General features: G+C 46.7%; 1 protein-coding gene across 3 annotated transcripts in view; it reads left to right on the top strand.

Annotated features, from left to right (window-relative positions):
• The window catches only part of LOC141175770 (fatty acyl-CoA hydrolase precursor, medium chain-like), a 111,322-nt gene that overhangs the window by 52,863 nt on the left and 41,080 nt on the right, over positions 1–17,379 (top strand). Inside the window, exon 1 of one of the 3 annotated variants that reach the window (XM_073659706.1) lies at positions 6,272–6,407. The exons of the other annotated variants lie outside the window; for them this stretch is intronic. Coding sequence (XP_073515807.1) covers positions 6,287–6,407 — 121 coding nt within the window. The 5' untranslated portion in view covers positions 6,272–6,286. Of the gene's footprint in view, positions 1–6,271; positions 6,408–17,379 lie in introns of those variants that run through there. 3 annotated transcript variants of the gene reach the window in all.

Below are 17,379 nucleotides of genomic sequence, written 5' to 3'. Positions count from 1 at the left end.
CTAGCGTGGCATACCGGGGTAGGTATACTTCCCTCTTCCCGATATTTATTAGGCGAACGGGCACCCTCCCATGGCGTACATGAACCACCCCCCGTGCTGTCAAAATGGTGGGCCTACTGTCTGAGTAAACTGGTTCTACCATTGCCTGGTAATCCCTACCTCTCGGACCAATAGCTGCCCGGCACCAAATCATCATTTCACTTTTTGGGGGCATGGCAATAGGGAAAGGGTCACACATTCTTACGCTACCAATCTCACTGCCGGAGAGTTCCACCTGTTGCCGTCGCATCAGTGCCCGGATCTCTTTCTGGAGCACTCGCTGCTCGCCGGAGCTGGCGTTCTTGGCAACCTGTTGTAAAAGGAAAATCACCTCTGCAAGACAATTTTCAATTACATTAGTTCCTAGCGTTATCTTTGGGTGACTCTCGTGTTTGTCAATGTCTACAATAATCAGTCCCTGTGCTGCCAGTTCGACTCTACCAATTTTAATGGTCGCCTCTTTAAATCCGATCTGTGGCACGGGCTGACCATTGCTGGCGATGATACTCAAGTCGTCGTCAGGGTAGCGGGTTATATCCGAGTCATTCCAGTACTGCTTGAAGAGCACGTACGGGATGGTGGTGACCTGTGACCCGGTCTCCAGTAGGGCACTCATAGGGATGCCATCCAGTACCACAGGCAAGACTGGACGCCCTCCGACATATTTGTCGCGCCAGTTCGATGGGCCTGGTGGTCTTTTTCCTGGGGGTTGGCCCTCTACCCCCAGGTTGTGCCAGTTTAAAGGACAGTACCTTGCCATATGTCCGGGTTGATTGCAGCGGCGGCAGATGGGTCGTCCGTCCTCGTTGTACCGGTCACTGGGTCTTCCTCTGGCCGGTGGGGTCCTCCTTGGTCGACGCCACGGGATGTCCTCCGGTCCGGATGCCAGCTGGATCTTCCCTGGAGTGGAAACCTGTAAAGACTGCACAGTTCGGGTTAACGCAGCAACGCTTTTAGCTAGCTCTTGGACCTGATGGTGCAGGTCTGGAGCCGGGTCATTGTTCAAAGCCTGCGCATCAGCCCCTACAGGCCCTGCCGACAAGGGCGCCGCCTCCTGGTGGTAAGTGATAGCTGGGCGCCTGTGGGTCACAACGCCATCCGGTGCCGGTTCTCGGAGCACCCGGATGGCTCTGTCCTTGAACTGTGCAAATCCCAGATGAGGGTCCTGTAGGGCCATTGCCCGCAACTGGGTTCGGTGGGCATTGTAATATAAACCCTCTATAAATTGTTCAGTCAACAGCCTGTCCTCGTCTCCCACGCCGTCAGGGTCGGTCTGCTTAACGGCTCTCAGGGCCTCTTGTAGGTTCAGGGCATAGTCCCTTATACTCTCATGGGCCCGCTGTTTGCACCCGTAGAATCTAAGCTTGATCTCGGCTGAGGTGCGGGTATCAAAGGTGTCCCTCAGCCGGGTTAGTATCCCTGCGACAGTCCTCCCCCCAGGTGGCCAGGACTTTACCTCCCTTCGGGCTGCTCCGGTTAATTGGGCCACCAGGATGCTCACTTTTTGCTCTTCTGTGAGGGGGTACACCTGGAAGAGGCTATCCAGCCTTTCTCTAAAGTCCTGCAGGGTATGTGACTCCCCTGAGTACTGGGGTAGTCAGGCTGCCCCCGGGATATAGGGCATGGTGAAAGGCATGACCGCGACAGCGGTGGCGCTGGCGGGGGTTGAAGCGGTGAAGCTCTCCTCCATATCCGACATCCTTCTCCCCCCTAGTGGACCGTGGCCTACCTTGCGATGATCCTCTTCCGTAGGCCGCGGCTCCGCAGTGGATCGTCAGGGTTGAGGACCTTCCGTCGCGCTCCGGTGACGTCGGCGTCTGCTGGGCTCCTTCCAGGACCTTACGCAACGTCCGGACGTGAGGCGGGGCTTCAGTTCTCGCGGGCTTTTCGGAGTCCACGCCCCTCTTCTTCCCGCGCGGCGTCCTCAAGATGGCGTCCAACGGCGGGAAAACTCCACGGATGGCGGGAAGAAGGCTGAAGATGGCGCCGGATGGCGGGAATCTTCACAGATGGCGGGAAGAAGGCTGAAAATGGCGCCGGATGGCGGGAATCTTCACCACAGGTGAGTTTGAAAGTCTCTTTTTCAGGCACGCAGTACCCGGTGGTTGCGGGCACGAAATCCTGCCGACAACGCCAAAGTTGACGCGCCCCTGGGCCTGCTGTGTCGCGCAGCGTCTCGCGCTCGGGGGCTTACCCGGAACCGGATCAGATGAGGGTTGTAGTCTCCGAGTGGCGGGGACCCGGTCCGTGCCCAGGGAGTCAAACTCAGTGTGTGGCAGTCTTGATAGGTGTTATTTGAGTGTCGACTACGCCACCCGTTGATTTGCAGCTATGGAGCTGCCGCTGCAGGGCAGACCGCTGAGGCCGATGTAGAATTGTGCAGCGTGATAGTATAACCCCCAACGGGAGGGGTATGGCCTCAGGGCAGCCGACGTGGAAGATGGGGGTAGCAGGAACCACTCAGAGACTGTGCGGTGTAATTCAGGGTCTTTACTGGTAACAACGATAGACCCTCCCGGAGTACTTGCTAGTGAACGGGGCCTGGTCAGTCCTTGAGCAGATGGGATCTCCCCTGGCCAGGCGGAGTTGTAGGCCTCCCAAACTGACTGTACTCTTCTGGCTACCTTGCTAGAAGCGGATATAAGTAGCCCACGTCCCTGAGTGTACCGTGTGGTGCTTACCCGTATGGCCGGTGACTCGGGGCCTTCTAATGGCTTCCGCTCCACGATGGCGGTGCTGGTCCCACGCGTGTGACCTTGCCTTCGGGTTTCTGGGCCTGAGGACCTGAAATCCCCTGCCGGTCGGCTTCTGCTGCTGGGTAAGAGTTAGTCCCCACAGCCTCGGACGCCGGGTTCGGTAAGAAAGCTTCTCAGTCAGGGCGAGCTCTGCAGCTGCCAGCCCCTGACTCGTAGTAGTATTGCTCCCACTGAGCTTCTGCTGTTTCTTCCTATGACTGTTTCTTGTCTCTGCTTCTTCTCTACTCCTAACCCTGCCTCAGCCCCGGGTTTATATAGGGGAAGTTCTTCCCCTCCCAAGACTGGGTAGGAGGTGTGGCATGCACAGGATCCCTGGCCAAAGGACCTCCCACCTGCTCTCAGACATAACATTACATTACTGTGGAAACCAGACCCCTGGGGTGCCACAAAAGGACAGAGGGATTTTCCTGTCAGGAGATAAGATAGAGCCCAGCGTGCAGTAGAAGCAGACCTATGGTCTGACCAGTGAGCAGACCCGCATGAAGTGGGTGTCTCTGAAGTGAGAGGAGACCGAGGCAACAGATAGCGTGATCCATAGAAAAGATGAGGAAAAGTGATTGAAGGATTGAGTGATCCTCCGGAGAAGGGATCTGGGGCAGTAGGGCTAGCGGGACGGTCCAAGCCAAAGAGGATTCAAGACAAAGAAAGTGCTCTGGGTGATAGCTCCGAAGTCTCAACAATCAGAGAAGCTAAGTAATGGCCATTGTGGCAGAAGTAGCGGGAAAAGGACTCTGAACCGTGGGATGAGAATTAGGACTCTCGCTTACTGGACTGTGGTGCCATTATGAGGGACAAAGGCAGCTCCCGGAGTTGGGCTGCGGTGAAGACAGAGGAAATAACTGAGGCAGAATCGAGCGAGTTTAGGAAGGAAAGAAAGAACGGGTATAAAGATGTTCCGTGTGTTAAGAGAAACGTCCATGGAACATTTGGAACAAGAAATTTGCAACTTCTTCGTCTTAACTCCTCTACATTAGTCATTTATCTGTCGGTCTCTTCTCTCAAGCAGCGGGCAACTCCATTTAATAGATGTTAATAACACTGATTTTAGAATTCAGTTGATACTAAGTTTACTATGTATACATTGGTCAATTCTTGACCACATACTGCTCCTTTGTTATTTTTTAGTTTTGTTTTTTTGCTGTTTCCCCTTTGTCCTATTTATCCCTTTCCCTTTATTAAACTTCAACTTTAACACCATTTTGGTTTTAGTTAAGATTTCTTTCCTCTTGCATTCACCCTCACCCTTTTCACCCTTAAGCTACTAATTGATATGTTGTTATTATTTGCTTCCCCGTGTTAAAATTCTAATTGAATAACAATTACTTGCAAAAAAAAAGAAAAGAGAAACAATCATGAAGTTTTGCACCCGCAATCCATTGTACATACCCCTCCCCACATTATAGTTCAGTTAAAGACTCTATAATAACATCTAGTCCTGGCCAGCCAAAGTCCATGCGGCCTGCAAGGGGCGAAACGCAGGGCCGGAAAGGCCGCGGTCAGCGCTGTAACCGGGCCCAGCGGGTGAGGGACCAGCCAATGCCAGCTGAAGTATATTGCAGGATACAAACCCATCAGGTCCGTCTACGCTGCAATACACACTGCCGACCAATCAGAGGCCAGCAGATGACGTTGGCGAGCAGGTGACCGGGGGCGCATAGCAGTGACATCATTCCCTCCCATCGCACACCAAAGTAAGCTGCCGTCATCAGAAGTGGACGCCGCACATAATGGGAACGTTGGGAAGGTGAGTAGGAGCGTTTATTGTAGTTATATTCTTGTACATAGGAGCAGTATTATAGTAGTTATATTCTTGTACATAGAGAGCAGTATTATAGTAGTTATATTCTTGTACATAGGGGGCAGTATTATAGTAGTTATATTCTTGTACATAGGGGGCAGTATTATAGTAGTTATATTCTTGTACATAGGGGCAGTATTATAGTAGTTATATTCTTGTACATAGGGGCAGTATTATAGTAGTTATATTCTTGTACATAGGGGCAGTATTATAGTAGTTATATTCTTGTACATAGGGGGCAGTATTATAGTAGTTATATTCTTGTACATAGGGAGCAGTATTATAGTAGTTATATTCTTGTACATAGGGGGCAGTATTATAGTAGTTATATTCTTGTACATACGAGCAGTATTATAGTAGTTATATTCTTGTACATAGGGGGCAGTATTATAGTAGTTATATTCTTGTACATAGGAGCAGTATTATAGTAGTTATATTCTTGTACATAGGGGGCAGTATTATAGTAGTTATATTCTTGTACATAGGGGGCAGTATTATAGTAGTTATATTCTTGTAAATAGGGGCAGTATTCTAGTAGTTATATTCTTGTACATAGGAGCAGTATTATAGTAGTTATATTCTCGTACATAGGAGCAGTATTATAGTAGTTATATTCTTGTACATAGGAGCAGTATTATAGTAGTTATAGTCTTGTACATAGGAGCAGTATTATAGTAGTTATATTCTTGTACATAGGGGGCAGTATTATAGTAGTTGTATTCTTGTACATAGGGGCAGTATTATAGTAGTTATATTCTTGTACATAGGGGGCAGTATTATAGTAGTTGTATTCTTGTACATAGGGGCAGTATTATAGTAGTTATATTCTTGTACATAGGAGCAGTATTATAGTAGTTATATTCTTGTACATACGAGCAGTATTATAGTAGTTATATTCTTGCACATAGGGGGCAGTATTATAGTAGTTATATTCTTGTACATGGGGCAGTATTATAGTAGTTATATTCTTGTATATAGGAGCAGTATTATAGTAGTTATATTCTTGTACATAAGGGGCAGTATTATAGTAGTTATATTATTGTACATAGGGGCAGTATTCTAGTAGTTATATTCTTGTACATAGGGGCAGTATTCTAGTAGTTATATTCTTGTATATAGGAGCAGTATTATAGTAGTTATATTCTTGTACATAGGGGGCAGTATTATAGTAGTTATATTCTTGTACATAGGGGGCAGTATTATAGTATTTATATTCTAGTACATAGGGGCAGTATTATAGTAGTTATATTCTTGTATAGAGGGGCAGTATTATAGTAGTTATATTCGTGTACATAGGGGGCAGTATTATAGTAGTTATATACTTGTACATAGGGGCAGAATTATAGTAGTTATATTCTTGTACATAGGGGGCAGTATTATAGTAGTTATATTCTTGTACATAGGGAGCAGTATTACAGTAGTTGTATTCTTCTACATAGGGGCAGTATTATAGTAGTTATATTCTTGTACATAGAGGCAGTATTATAGTAGTTATATTCTTGTACACAGGAGCAGTTTTATAGTAGTTATATTCTTGTACTTAGGAGCAGTATTATAGTACTTATATTATTGCACACAGGAGCAGTATTATAGTAGTTATATTCTTGTACATAGGGGCAGTATTATAGTAGTTCTATTCTTGTCCATAGGAGAGGATAGACGTGTGCTTGAGAGCTCTCAGCAGGGCGGAGGCATGGCTTCTGACCCAGGTGGAGGGGAGGGGAGCTGGGCTGATGATCCAGGGAAAGCCCCTGGTCTGGAGTCCGGCCTGCAGCCTGCACCTGATGGTAATGGAAAGCTGGAGATGGTGGCTGGTGAGTCTTCTAAACCTGCTTGTTATGTTGGAGGATTAAATGCTAAAGTTACAAGGCAAAGTATATTTAAGCTGGAATTGCATATCAGCAAACTAAAAGAAGAAATTAAGAAAGAGACTGATCCTAAGGTAAAACTGATGAAGTGCGAGTGTCTGGATGATTGCAGCCGAGAGCTGCTGATCAGGAAAGAAAAACTGGAGAAAGGTTTAATCTCTGTGCCCAGAAAGGAGACTTGGGCTAAAGAGAAAAAAAAAGAATCCAGAGCCCAGACTGTGAGCAGAAAACGCTTCATAGGGAATAAGGACATTAAATATAAAACTGTGTACAGCATTGTGGAGCAAGGAAGCCCAGTGAGAAGTGCAGCGCTGATATCAGGGGCACAATGTGAGGGGTCCGAGACACCAGAAAGTGCTGCAGAGGAAAGTGTGCCAGCAAACGAGGGGTTAACTGCAGTGACCTCTGTATGCAGCAATGAAGTGAGCTCAGCTGCTGAGAGTGAGAAAGAAAGTGCACCCTGTACTGATACTGTGAGTGAGACCCCCCTCAGCGCTGTGAGTGAGACCCCGCTCACTGGTGCTAGTGAATGTCTGTCTGCAACAGATAATACAAATATTATAATGGACTCTGAACCATCCATGTCAGTGAATGGAGACAATACTGTGCAGCAATCAGTGGTGATGGACTCTATGTCATGTATGTCAGCGGATGGAGACCACACTGCAGTGGTAATGGACTCTGAGCCCTCCATGTCAGTGAATGGAGACAATACTGTGCAGCAATCAGTAGTAGATCTGGGCGTTGTTGCAGCACAGTCAGGTGTCAGTAATCATGGAGCTAGGGAGAGCTCCAGCACTAATCCTCCAGCAGCGGTGGAGATCTCCAGCACTAATCCTCCAGCAGCGGTGGAGATCTCCAGCACTGATCCACCTGCGGCTGGTGAAAGCTCCGGCACTGACCCATCTGCGGCTGGTGAAAGCTCCGGCACTGACCCATCTGCGGCTGGTGAAAGCTCCGGCACTGACCCATCTGCGGCTGGTGAAAGCTCCGGCACTGACCCATCTGCTGACCATCAGTTCAGGAGACTGTTCTCTAATGTCACCAGACCAGTGAACCCCCCGCCTCAGAGGAGAAACGCAGTCAGGATAAAATACACAGGACCAGAGGAATCATAGAATCATAGAATCATATCATAGAATGGTAGAGTTGGAAGGGACCTCCTGGGTCATCTGGTCCAACCCCCTGCTCAAAGCAGGATTCACTAGATCATCTCAGACAGATGTCTGTCCAGCCTCTGTTTGAAGACGTCCATTGAAGGGGAACTCACCACCTCTCGTGGCAGCCTGTTCCACTCATTAATCACCCTAACTGTCAAAAAGTTTTTTCTAATATCTAATCTGTGTCTCCTCCCATTTAGCTTCATCCCATTGCTTCTAGTCTTTCCTTGTGCAAATGAGAATAAAGATGATCCTTCTACAATGTGACAGCCCTTGACATATTTGTAGACAGCTATTAAGTCTCCTCTCAGTCTTCTTTTTTGCAAGCTAAACATTCCCAAATCCTGCAACCGTTCCTCATAGGACATGGTTTGCAGACCAGTCACCATTCTGGTCGCTCTTCTCTGAACTTGCTCCAGTTTGTCTATGTCTTTTTTAAAATGTGGTGCCCAGAACTGTACACAGTATTCCAGATGAGGTCTGACCAAAGAGGAGTAAAGACCGATAATGACTTCACGTGATCTAGACTGTATGCTTCTGTTAATACATCCCAGAATTGTATTTGCCTTTTTTGCTGCTGCATCACACTGTTGACTCATGTTCAGTCTATGATCTATTAGTATACCTAAGTCTTTTTCACATGTACTGTTGCTTAGCTCTATTCCTCCCATTCTGTATATGCTTTTTTCATTTTTATTGCCCAGATGTAGTACTTTGCATTTTTCCCTGTTAAAAACCATTCTGTTGGTTGCTGCCCACTGCTCCAGTTTATTTAGGTCTTTTTGAATCCTCTCTCTCTCTTCTCTAGTATTAGCTATCCCTCCTAGCTTTGTGTCATCAGCAAATTTAATCAGTTTACCCTCAATTCCTCCATCTAAATCATTGATAAAGATGTTGAACAATACAGGTCCCAGGACGGAGCCCTGTGGTACCCCATTTGAAACATTCATCCAGCTGGATGTGAAGCCATTTACAACCACCCTTTGAGTCCAATCACTAAGCCAGTTATGAATCCACCTAACAGTTGCCTGGTCCATTGCATACTTGGTCATTTTTTCAATAAGGATGATGTGAGATACTTTGTCAAATGCTTTGCTGAAGTCAAGATATACTATATCTACAGCATTTCCCTGATCCACCCAGTCAGTGATTCTGTCATAGAAGGAAATTAAGTTAGTCTGACATGACTTGTTAGTTACAAACCCATGCTGACTCTGGTTAATCACTTCATTCTTATCCATGTACTTACATACATGTTGTTTAATAATTTGTTCAAAGATCTTTCCTGGTATAGAAGTCAGACTCACCGGCCTATAGTTCCCTGGGTCCACCTTCTTCCCCTTTTTGAAGATAGGAACAACATTTGCTCTTCTCCAGTCTTCTGGGACTTCTCCTGTTCTCCAAGAATTTTCAAAGATTATGGAGAGTGGTTCTAAAATTTCTTCTACAATCTCCTTCAGTACTCTGGGGTGTAATTCATCTGGACCTGGAGACTTGAACTCATTTATGTTAGCTAAATATTCCCTCACAATCTTTCTGTTTACTGATAACTTGGATTCCTCTATTCCTTTAAAAGGACAGTGAAGATCAGTTGATGTTACATTTTCTTTCTGAGAGAAAACAGATGCAAAATAGGAATTAAAAAGTTCGGCCTTCTCAACATCCTCTCTTACCATTTCTCCATTTTCATCCTGTAAAAATCCTATAGCATCTTTGACTTTTCTTTTACTTTTGACATACCCCCAAAATCCTTTTTTATTGCTTTTGACATCTCTTGCAAGCCTTAATTCATTGTCAGCTTTAGCTAACCTGATACGTGCCCTGCAGGATCTGCAGACTGCATTATAATCTTCTTTAGATATGCCTCCCTCTTTCCATTTAATAAACATTTCTTTCTTTCTTTTTAGCATGTGTTTAAGTTCTGTGTTCATCCATCCTGGTTTCCTTAAATGCTTCCCATTCTTCCTACTTTTCGGGATTGTTAACGATTGTGCTTTGAGAATCTCATTTTTAAAAATTTCCCATCCTTCCTGGACATTTTTGTCCTTAAGGACATCCAGCCATTGGATCCCTCCTATTCTCTTTCTGAGTCTCTTAAAATCTGCCTTTCTAAAATCTAACCTTGAAGTTTGAGTCTTCACATGTCTTCCTCCTCTAGTTATCCAAAATTCTATAATAGCATGATCGCTGCCTCCTAGGGTCCCAGCCACCTTTACCTCCTCAACCATTTCCTCCCTGTTTATAAGAATTAGATCCAAAGTAGCAGATCCCCTTGTTTTCTCCCCTACCTTTTGGAAGATAAAGTTGTCAGCAAGAGAGGATAAGAATTTGCTTGACCTGTTAGTTTTACTTGAGAGAGATTCCCAACAAATGTCTGGATAGTTGAAATCTCCCATGACCACTACGTCATATTTTTTGGAGAACTTGGTCATTTGATACATAAAGAGTTCATCCATATCTTCAGCTTGCCCAGGTGGCCTGTAGTAAATGCCTACAATGGTGTCCTTTCCGTTGTTCTCTCCTTGTATTCTTACCCAAACAGTTTCCACAGAACTCCCAGTCTCTGAAGCTTCAATCTCTGTGCAGATATACGCTTTTCTAACATACAATGCAACACCTCCTCCTCGTTTATCAAGTCTGTTTCTTGCAAATAAGTTGTATCCTTTTAGCCTTTTATTCCAATCATGTGTATCGTCCCACCAAGTTTCAGTGATTCCAATGACATCATATTCCTTTTCCTGCGTTAGTACTTCCAATTCTCCTTGTTTGTTGCCCATGCTTTGTGCATTTGTATAAAAACATTTTAGTTTGTGATTGGTTTCTCTTCCTCCCATATTTTTATTATTTAGATTTTTTTGTCTTTGTTCTTCCTTTCCACTTCCAGTAGCAGAGATCTCAATAGTATTTGTCAGCTGTATGGCTTTTTCTGGCCTTTTGCTTCCCTTCCCACATTGCTCTAGTATAAAGCTCTTCTGATGAGTGTAGCAAGGCGACTTCCAAATACATGTTTTCCAGTCTTCGTAAGGTGCACCCCATCTCTAGCAAGTAGTCCATCGTATAGGTAATTCATTCCGTGATCCAGAAATCCAAATCCTTGTTGACGGCACCATCGACGTAGCCAGTTGTTCACCTGTAGAATCTTATTCCACCTCATTGTTCCATGGCCATCCACTGGGAGGATGGATGAGAAGACCACCTGCGCTCCCAATTCTCTCACTTTCTTGCCTAAGTCTTCAAAGTCACTGCAGATGGTTTCCAGGTCCTTTCTTGCGGTGTCATTTGTCCCCACATGTATTAGCAGGAATGGGTAGTGATCTGTAGGTCTGAAGAGTCTTGATATCCTGTCAGACACGTCTTTAATTTTTGCTCCTGGAAGACAGCACATTTCTCTTGAGGTTATGTCTGGTCTGCAGATAGCGGCCTCTGTTCCTCTTAACAGGGAATCCCCCATGACCACCACTCTCCGTTTTTTCTTCACAACATTCTTCTTTCTCCATCCAGGAGGATTCTGAGGGCTTACAAGGTTATTCATTGCTGGCAAAGTCTTATCTTGCTGTATTTCTTCATGGTTCTCCTGCGTGAGAGCCTGGTACTGGTTCCTGAGCAGTATGGGTGCTGACTGCCTCTCGATCCTCCGGCTTCTGTGGGTCACAGGCTTCCATTCCTCTGTTTCCTCAGGTGCAGAGAGAATTTCTTCTCTTTCTGAATCATGAAGAGATAATTCTGCTCTGTCTAAGAACTCTTCACCTTCCTTAATGATTTTCAAGGTAGTTAACCTCTCTTCTAGATTTCGCAACTTTTCCTCCAACAGGGACACAAGCTTGCATTTCTGGCATGTGAAGTCTGGCTTTTCCACTGGCAAGTCTGTGAACATGTAGCAGGATATGCAGCTCACCAAATGGCTCCTGGACTCTTCCATGTTCTTATTGTTAATGTTCTGAAAACAGTGAAAAAAGCTTAAAAAAAAGCTTCAAAATGCGCGCGCCGGTAGGCGCGCGGTTTACCGATGTCCTCTTTTCAGCTCCAACAGCCAAAATCCAGTGTTCTTTGAGCTCGCGGAGACTCTTCACTTACCCCAAAATGCAGTGGGAATATGCAAATTATCTCCTCAGGACTCCTCCCCTGGTTTACCGATGTCCTCTTTTCAGCTCCAACAGCCAAAATCCAGTGTTCTTTGAGCTCGCGGAGACTCTTCACTTACCCCAAAATGCAGTGGGAAAATGCAAATTATCTCCTCAGGACTCCTCCCCTGGTTTACCGATGTCCTCTTTTCAGCTCCAACAGCCAAAATCCAGTGTTCTTTGAGCTCGCGGAGACTCTTCACTTACCCCAAAATGCAGTGGGAAAATGCAAATTATCTCCTCAGGACTCCTCCCCTGGTTTACCGATGTCCTCTTTTCAGCTCCAACAGCCAAAATCCAGTGTTCTTTGAGCTCGCGGAGACTCTTCACTTACCCCAAAATGCAGTGGGAATATGCAAATTATCTCCTCAGGACTCCTCCCCTGGTTTACCGATGTCCTCTTTTCAGCTCCAACAGCCAAAATCCAGTGTTCTTTGAGCTCGCGGAGACTCTTCACTTACCCCAAAATGCAGTGGGAATATGCAAATTATCTCCTCAGGACTCCTCCCCTGGTTTACCGATGTCCTCTTTTCAGCTCCAACAGCCAAAATCCAGTGTTCTTTGAGCTCGCGGAGACTCTTCACTTACCCCAAAATGCAGTGGGAAAATGCAAATTATCTCCTCAGGACTCCTCCCCTGGTTTACCGATGTCCTCTTTTCAGCTCCAACAGCCAAAATCCAGTGTTCTTTGAGCTCGCGGAGACTCTTCACTTACCCCAAAATGCAGTGGGAAAATGCAAGTTATCTCCTCAGGACTCCTCCCCTGGTTTACCGATGTCCTCTTTTCAGCTCCAACAGCCAAAATCCAGTGTTCTTTGAGCTCGCGGAGACTCTTCACTTACCCCAAAATGCAGTGGGAATATGCAAATTATCTCCTCAGGACTCCTCCCCTGGTTTACCGATGTCCTCTTTTCAGCTCCAACAGCCAAAATCCAGTGTTCTTTGAGCTCGCGGAGACTCTTCACTTACCCCAAAATGCAGTGGGAATATGCAAATTATCTCCTCAGGACTCCTCCCCTGGAGAACATCCCATCCAGAATTTACATTGGGAAAGTTCTCCTAAAAGACTTCATGAAGTTCAATGCGTCTGAGGTCTACGCTCTGATCCATATCCCATCCAGCAGGATCTATGACATCAGCTTTAAGCTCCAGTGCGATCTGGATTTGTTCTGGAACATCTATAATGACACCAGAGAAGATGAGATCTGGGATCACCTCCATTGTATCCAGCTGTCTAAGCCGCAGGAGATAACGGCCACTGTCCTGTTCCAGTCTGAGGTGGTGGCGGTGGCGGATCTGCAGCACTGGCTGAACCGGCAGTGCATAGTGAGAAGTCATCCTGACAAGATCTATGATGAGGAGCAGATATGGAATGGAGGATATACACTGAAAATCCAGCTGATACAAGAGAGCGGTGTGACCAGACATCTGCCGCACTCCTTCTACCTGGGCTCAGAGAGGGGGATCTGCTACTACCCTGGTCAGCCACGTCTGTGCCATAGATGTGGGGGCCGGCATCTCGCCATAAACTGCTCTCGTATCACATGCTCATTATGTGGACAGTCAGGTCATACAAAGGACAAATGCACAGGACCCGTCATCTGTAATCTGTGCTCAGAACCAGGGCATACGTTCCGGGACTGCCGGCATGCAGAACACAATAAATATAATGGCCAGACTTCCTCAGAAGTTGTACAGGAAGATGTCACCAGAGGTTCTGATGTTGTCCCAGAAGCCGGTATGGATGAGGACAGAAGTGACATTATCAGTGAACCTGCTCCAGAGTCTCATGTATTAACGGATGCTGCACTACTAGGACCACCAGCCACTGAAGAACCATCTAAAGGCCCACCAGCCACTAAAGAAAGACCTAAAGCGTCATCAGCCAATATAATAAGACCTAAGCTTCGATCAGCCACTAAAGTAGGGCCTAAAACGCCAGTTGTTAAAGAGAGGCCTAAGGTGTCCAGAAAGCCTGTCACCAAACCATCCAAACATCAGCCCAGTACATCTGTGGAAGCAGTTAGTCCGCCTGCACTGTCCAGTGTGGATGAGGAAGGATTTGTGACCGTAAAAAGAAAAAATGCATCTGTGGATCCCACCAGAAAAGTCACAACAGTACAGAAAACCTCTGAGCCTCCAGTGCTGGCGATAAGTTCTGGACATTACAATGTGCTGGGAGAAGACCAAGATGAAGAGTCACAAATGGAGCAAAGTCCTTCATGCGTCCTAGAAAACGTCTCTGATGAGGTGGATCCTGACCCTCCCGTGTCCACAAAGAGATGGGGCACTACAGGTGACAGCAGTGGAAGGAGGAAGAAGACTAAAAAGTCTAAGTGATCAGGATGCGGCTGAGAATAAACTCCACTAATGTGAACAGTGTGAGGACTGCGAGCCGGCGCCAGGCGATTTACCAGCTTTTATCTGACGAGAGATCTGACGTCTTCTTCTTGCAGGAGACGTATTTGAAGAGCAATGCTCATGTGTATGCTGCTAAGAGAGACTGGAGACTTGGGCCGTCATACTGGTCCTTCGGTCTGGAGAGAAATGACGGTGTGGGGGTCCTCTTTAATACCATGAATGTCCAGGTGGACAGAGTCCTGGAGATCTGTCCGGGTCGCTGTCTGATGCTGGACTTTACATTGGACTCCATCCATTATAGAGCGATAAACATTTATGCTCCGCAGACCAGGAAAGAGCGGAGGGAACTATTTGACCACATGAAACCATATTGCTTTACATCTAAAGTATTTATATTGTGTGGGGACTTTAATAATGTGTCCTGTAATGTGGACAGATCCAGTAGTCATAAGCAACTAAGATATGATGAGACGTTCCTTAATAATATAGTCCAGCAGGCCCACCTAGTAGACCCCTATGGGTCTCATCATACCAGTAAGACGTACACTTACCATAAGGGTGGTAATGCCAGTAGGATAGACCGGGTGTATATAAAGAGGGAGGTGAGATGCTCTCAGTACAGGATCAGCCCCCTGGAGTATTCGGACCATTGTATGGTGAGTGTGACGCTGGATTTGGCCCAAGCTGTGGTCTGTGGAAAGGGGTACTGGAAGGTGAACAGCTCTGTAGTCCAAGATCCTCGGTTCAGAGAGGCCTTCACCACATTCTATAATGAGCGTAGGACCACCCAATGTATGTGTGATGACACAGCCGAGTGGTGGGAGATCATGAAGAGTGACATCAAGCAGTTTATTGTAGGAGCAGCCAGGAGACGTAGTAATATGGATTATATGAGATACACAGCCCTGAGACTGCACCTCAGCCGGCTATACAGCAGGATGAATGGTGGAGAGAAGGTGGATGGACGGAGCATCAGCCATATAAAGCAGCGGATGAGGGAGCTGCAGTACGATCGCCTCAAGTCTCTCAAGGCGGAGGGACAGTTTGATAGTTGGGGCGTCCATAATCCAGATCCCTTTATTGCCTGTAAGAACAGGGTCAGTAAGAAGCTGATCATTGGCTTGTTAGATGAGAATGGGGTGGAGCAGTCAGAGCCGGAGAAAGTCCACAGGATCATTGGTGATTATTATAGAGATCTGTATAAAGGGGCTCATATTGATAAGGATGACATTAAAGCCTATCTGAAGGGGGTGTCCCTACCAACGTTAGACCTGGTGCAGGCAGATAGTATGGCCGATCCCATAACTGAGGATGAGGTGAAGAGGAGCATTGACTCCTTAAAGGCCAACAAGAGCCCAGGACTGGACGGCCTGACCAGCGAGTTTTACAAAGAGTTCAGGGACTTGTTGGCTCCGGACCTGGTGCAGGTTTATAATGATTGCCTCTCTGCAGGGAAGCTCCTACAGTCCCAGTATAGATCTGTTCTGGTTCTCTTAGCAAAGAAGGGAAATCTAAAAGATGTAAAGAACTGGCGTCCACTGTCTTTGCTAAACACTGACTATAAAATCCTGGCCAAGATCTTGTATTATCGGCTGAGCGAGGTGGCGGGTGAGCTGATCATCGCCAACCAGACGTGTGGTGTGAAGGGTCGGACGATAGAGGACTCATTGCTGCTGGTGAGAGAAGCAGTGACGTACATTAAGCAGCACAATGTGGGGGCGTATATTGTGGGCTTAGACCAGTGTAAAGCCTTTGATAGAGTTCATCATGACTACCTGTACCAGGTGTTGTTACACTATGGCCTCCCGCTGCGGTTTGTGCAATGGCTGCAGGTTCTGTATAAGGAGGCTGTAAGCCTGCCGCTGATTAATGGTCACTTGGCTGAGCCCTTCAGGATCATGTCAGGGGTGAGGCAGGGCTGTCCTCTCAGCCCATTGTTGTATGTCTTTAGTCTGGATCCTTTCCTCAGAAAAGTGCAGGATCATAGAGGTTTCACAGGGCTGAGGTGTCGCCTGCAGAGTACAGTGGAGGATGTAAAGTTCTGCGCCTATGCGGATGACGTGTCGGTGGTGGTGTCGTCTAGAGATGACTGTGCGGCTCTACAGCAGGAGATCACAGCCTTCTCCAATGTGTCTAACTCCTCTGTGAACATGGAGAAGAGCGAGGCGTTGTGGTTGGGGGGTGACAGTGATGTCTTCTCTGTGCCCTTCAGAACAGTTCAGGGTCAGATAAAGATTTTGGGAGTAGTGTTTGGAGCTGTAGATGATGGGAAGGTGAACTGGGAGGAGAAGCTGGTGGTGTGTGAGCAGAAGGTGCAGAGCTGGAGACACTGGAAGCTGACGTATCTGGAGAAGGTCCGCCTGCTGAAGACCTTCCTGCTCCCGCTCTTCCTCTATATCAGTGTGGTGTTCCCGGTGCCCGATGTGTTACTCCCCAGACTTACCAATGTCTTCTTTCACTTCTTGTGGGGTAACAGAGTGAATGTGGTCAGGAGAAACATTGTCTATCTCCCCCATAAGGAGGGTGGTCTCTCCATGCCCTGTCCTGAGCTCTTCTTTAATCTCATGTTTATTATGAAGAATTTTTCATTTTGTAAGAATTCAGAGAAGACGCCATGGTCTTGTTTGTTTAAGAGCCAGATCCAGCAGTTTGTGTCCGTGTGGTCGGTAGGGGACCCCATCAAGAGAATCTCAGGACGACTAAAGAATAATGTTTCTTGGTATGGTGTCCATGTAATAAGTAAGGTTATTAGATGGAGGATCCTGTATGAGGACGTCAGGCAGCTCAGTAGGAAGCAGTTGTATAAGAACGTGCTGTCATCTCACTTTAGTGTCCATGTTCAATTGAGGGGCGCCCCAAGTCTAGATGTAAAACAGGCTGCAAAAAACGTACTAGATCCCAGAATTCCCCCTCATATGAGAGATGTGGCGTGGCTGGGGCTCCATGGTAAGATGTACGTCAGAGACAACCTAAAGTGCAGGAATGTATCAGACAGATCCTGTCCTAGGGAAGAGTGTCCCCATATACAGGAGACAATGGAGCATCTGCTGCTAGAGTGTCCCTTCAGTATGCAGGTATGGGAGTCTGTGTCCTTGTCCCTAAAGTTACTGCACCTGGTGGGACAGTCGTATGGTCAGCTGCTGTACGGAGACTTCCAGCCTGAGCTCAGGGCGTATAACCGAAGCTCACTATATGTAATAAATGTGGTGACCATCTATCATCTGTGGTGTGCACGGTGCTGCCTGCTCATCAATAAGGAGGTCCTGTCCTGTGATA

The sequence above is a fragment of the Phyllobates terribilis genome, unplaced genomic scaffold, assembly GCF_046119375.1.
Source record: "Phyllobates terribilis strain yellow unplaced genomic scaffold, ASM4611937v1 Scaffold_14__1_contigs__length_39327217, whole genome shotgun sequence".
Classification (NCBI taxonomy): Eukaryota; Metazoa; Chordata; class Amphibia; order Anura; family Dendrobatidae; genus Phyllobates; species Phyllobates terribilis.
This window is presented reverse-complemented; position numbering and strand designations above follow the sequence as displayed.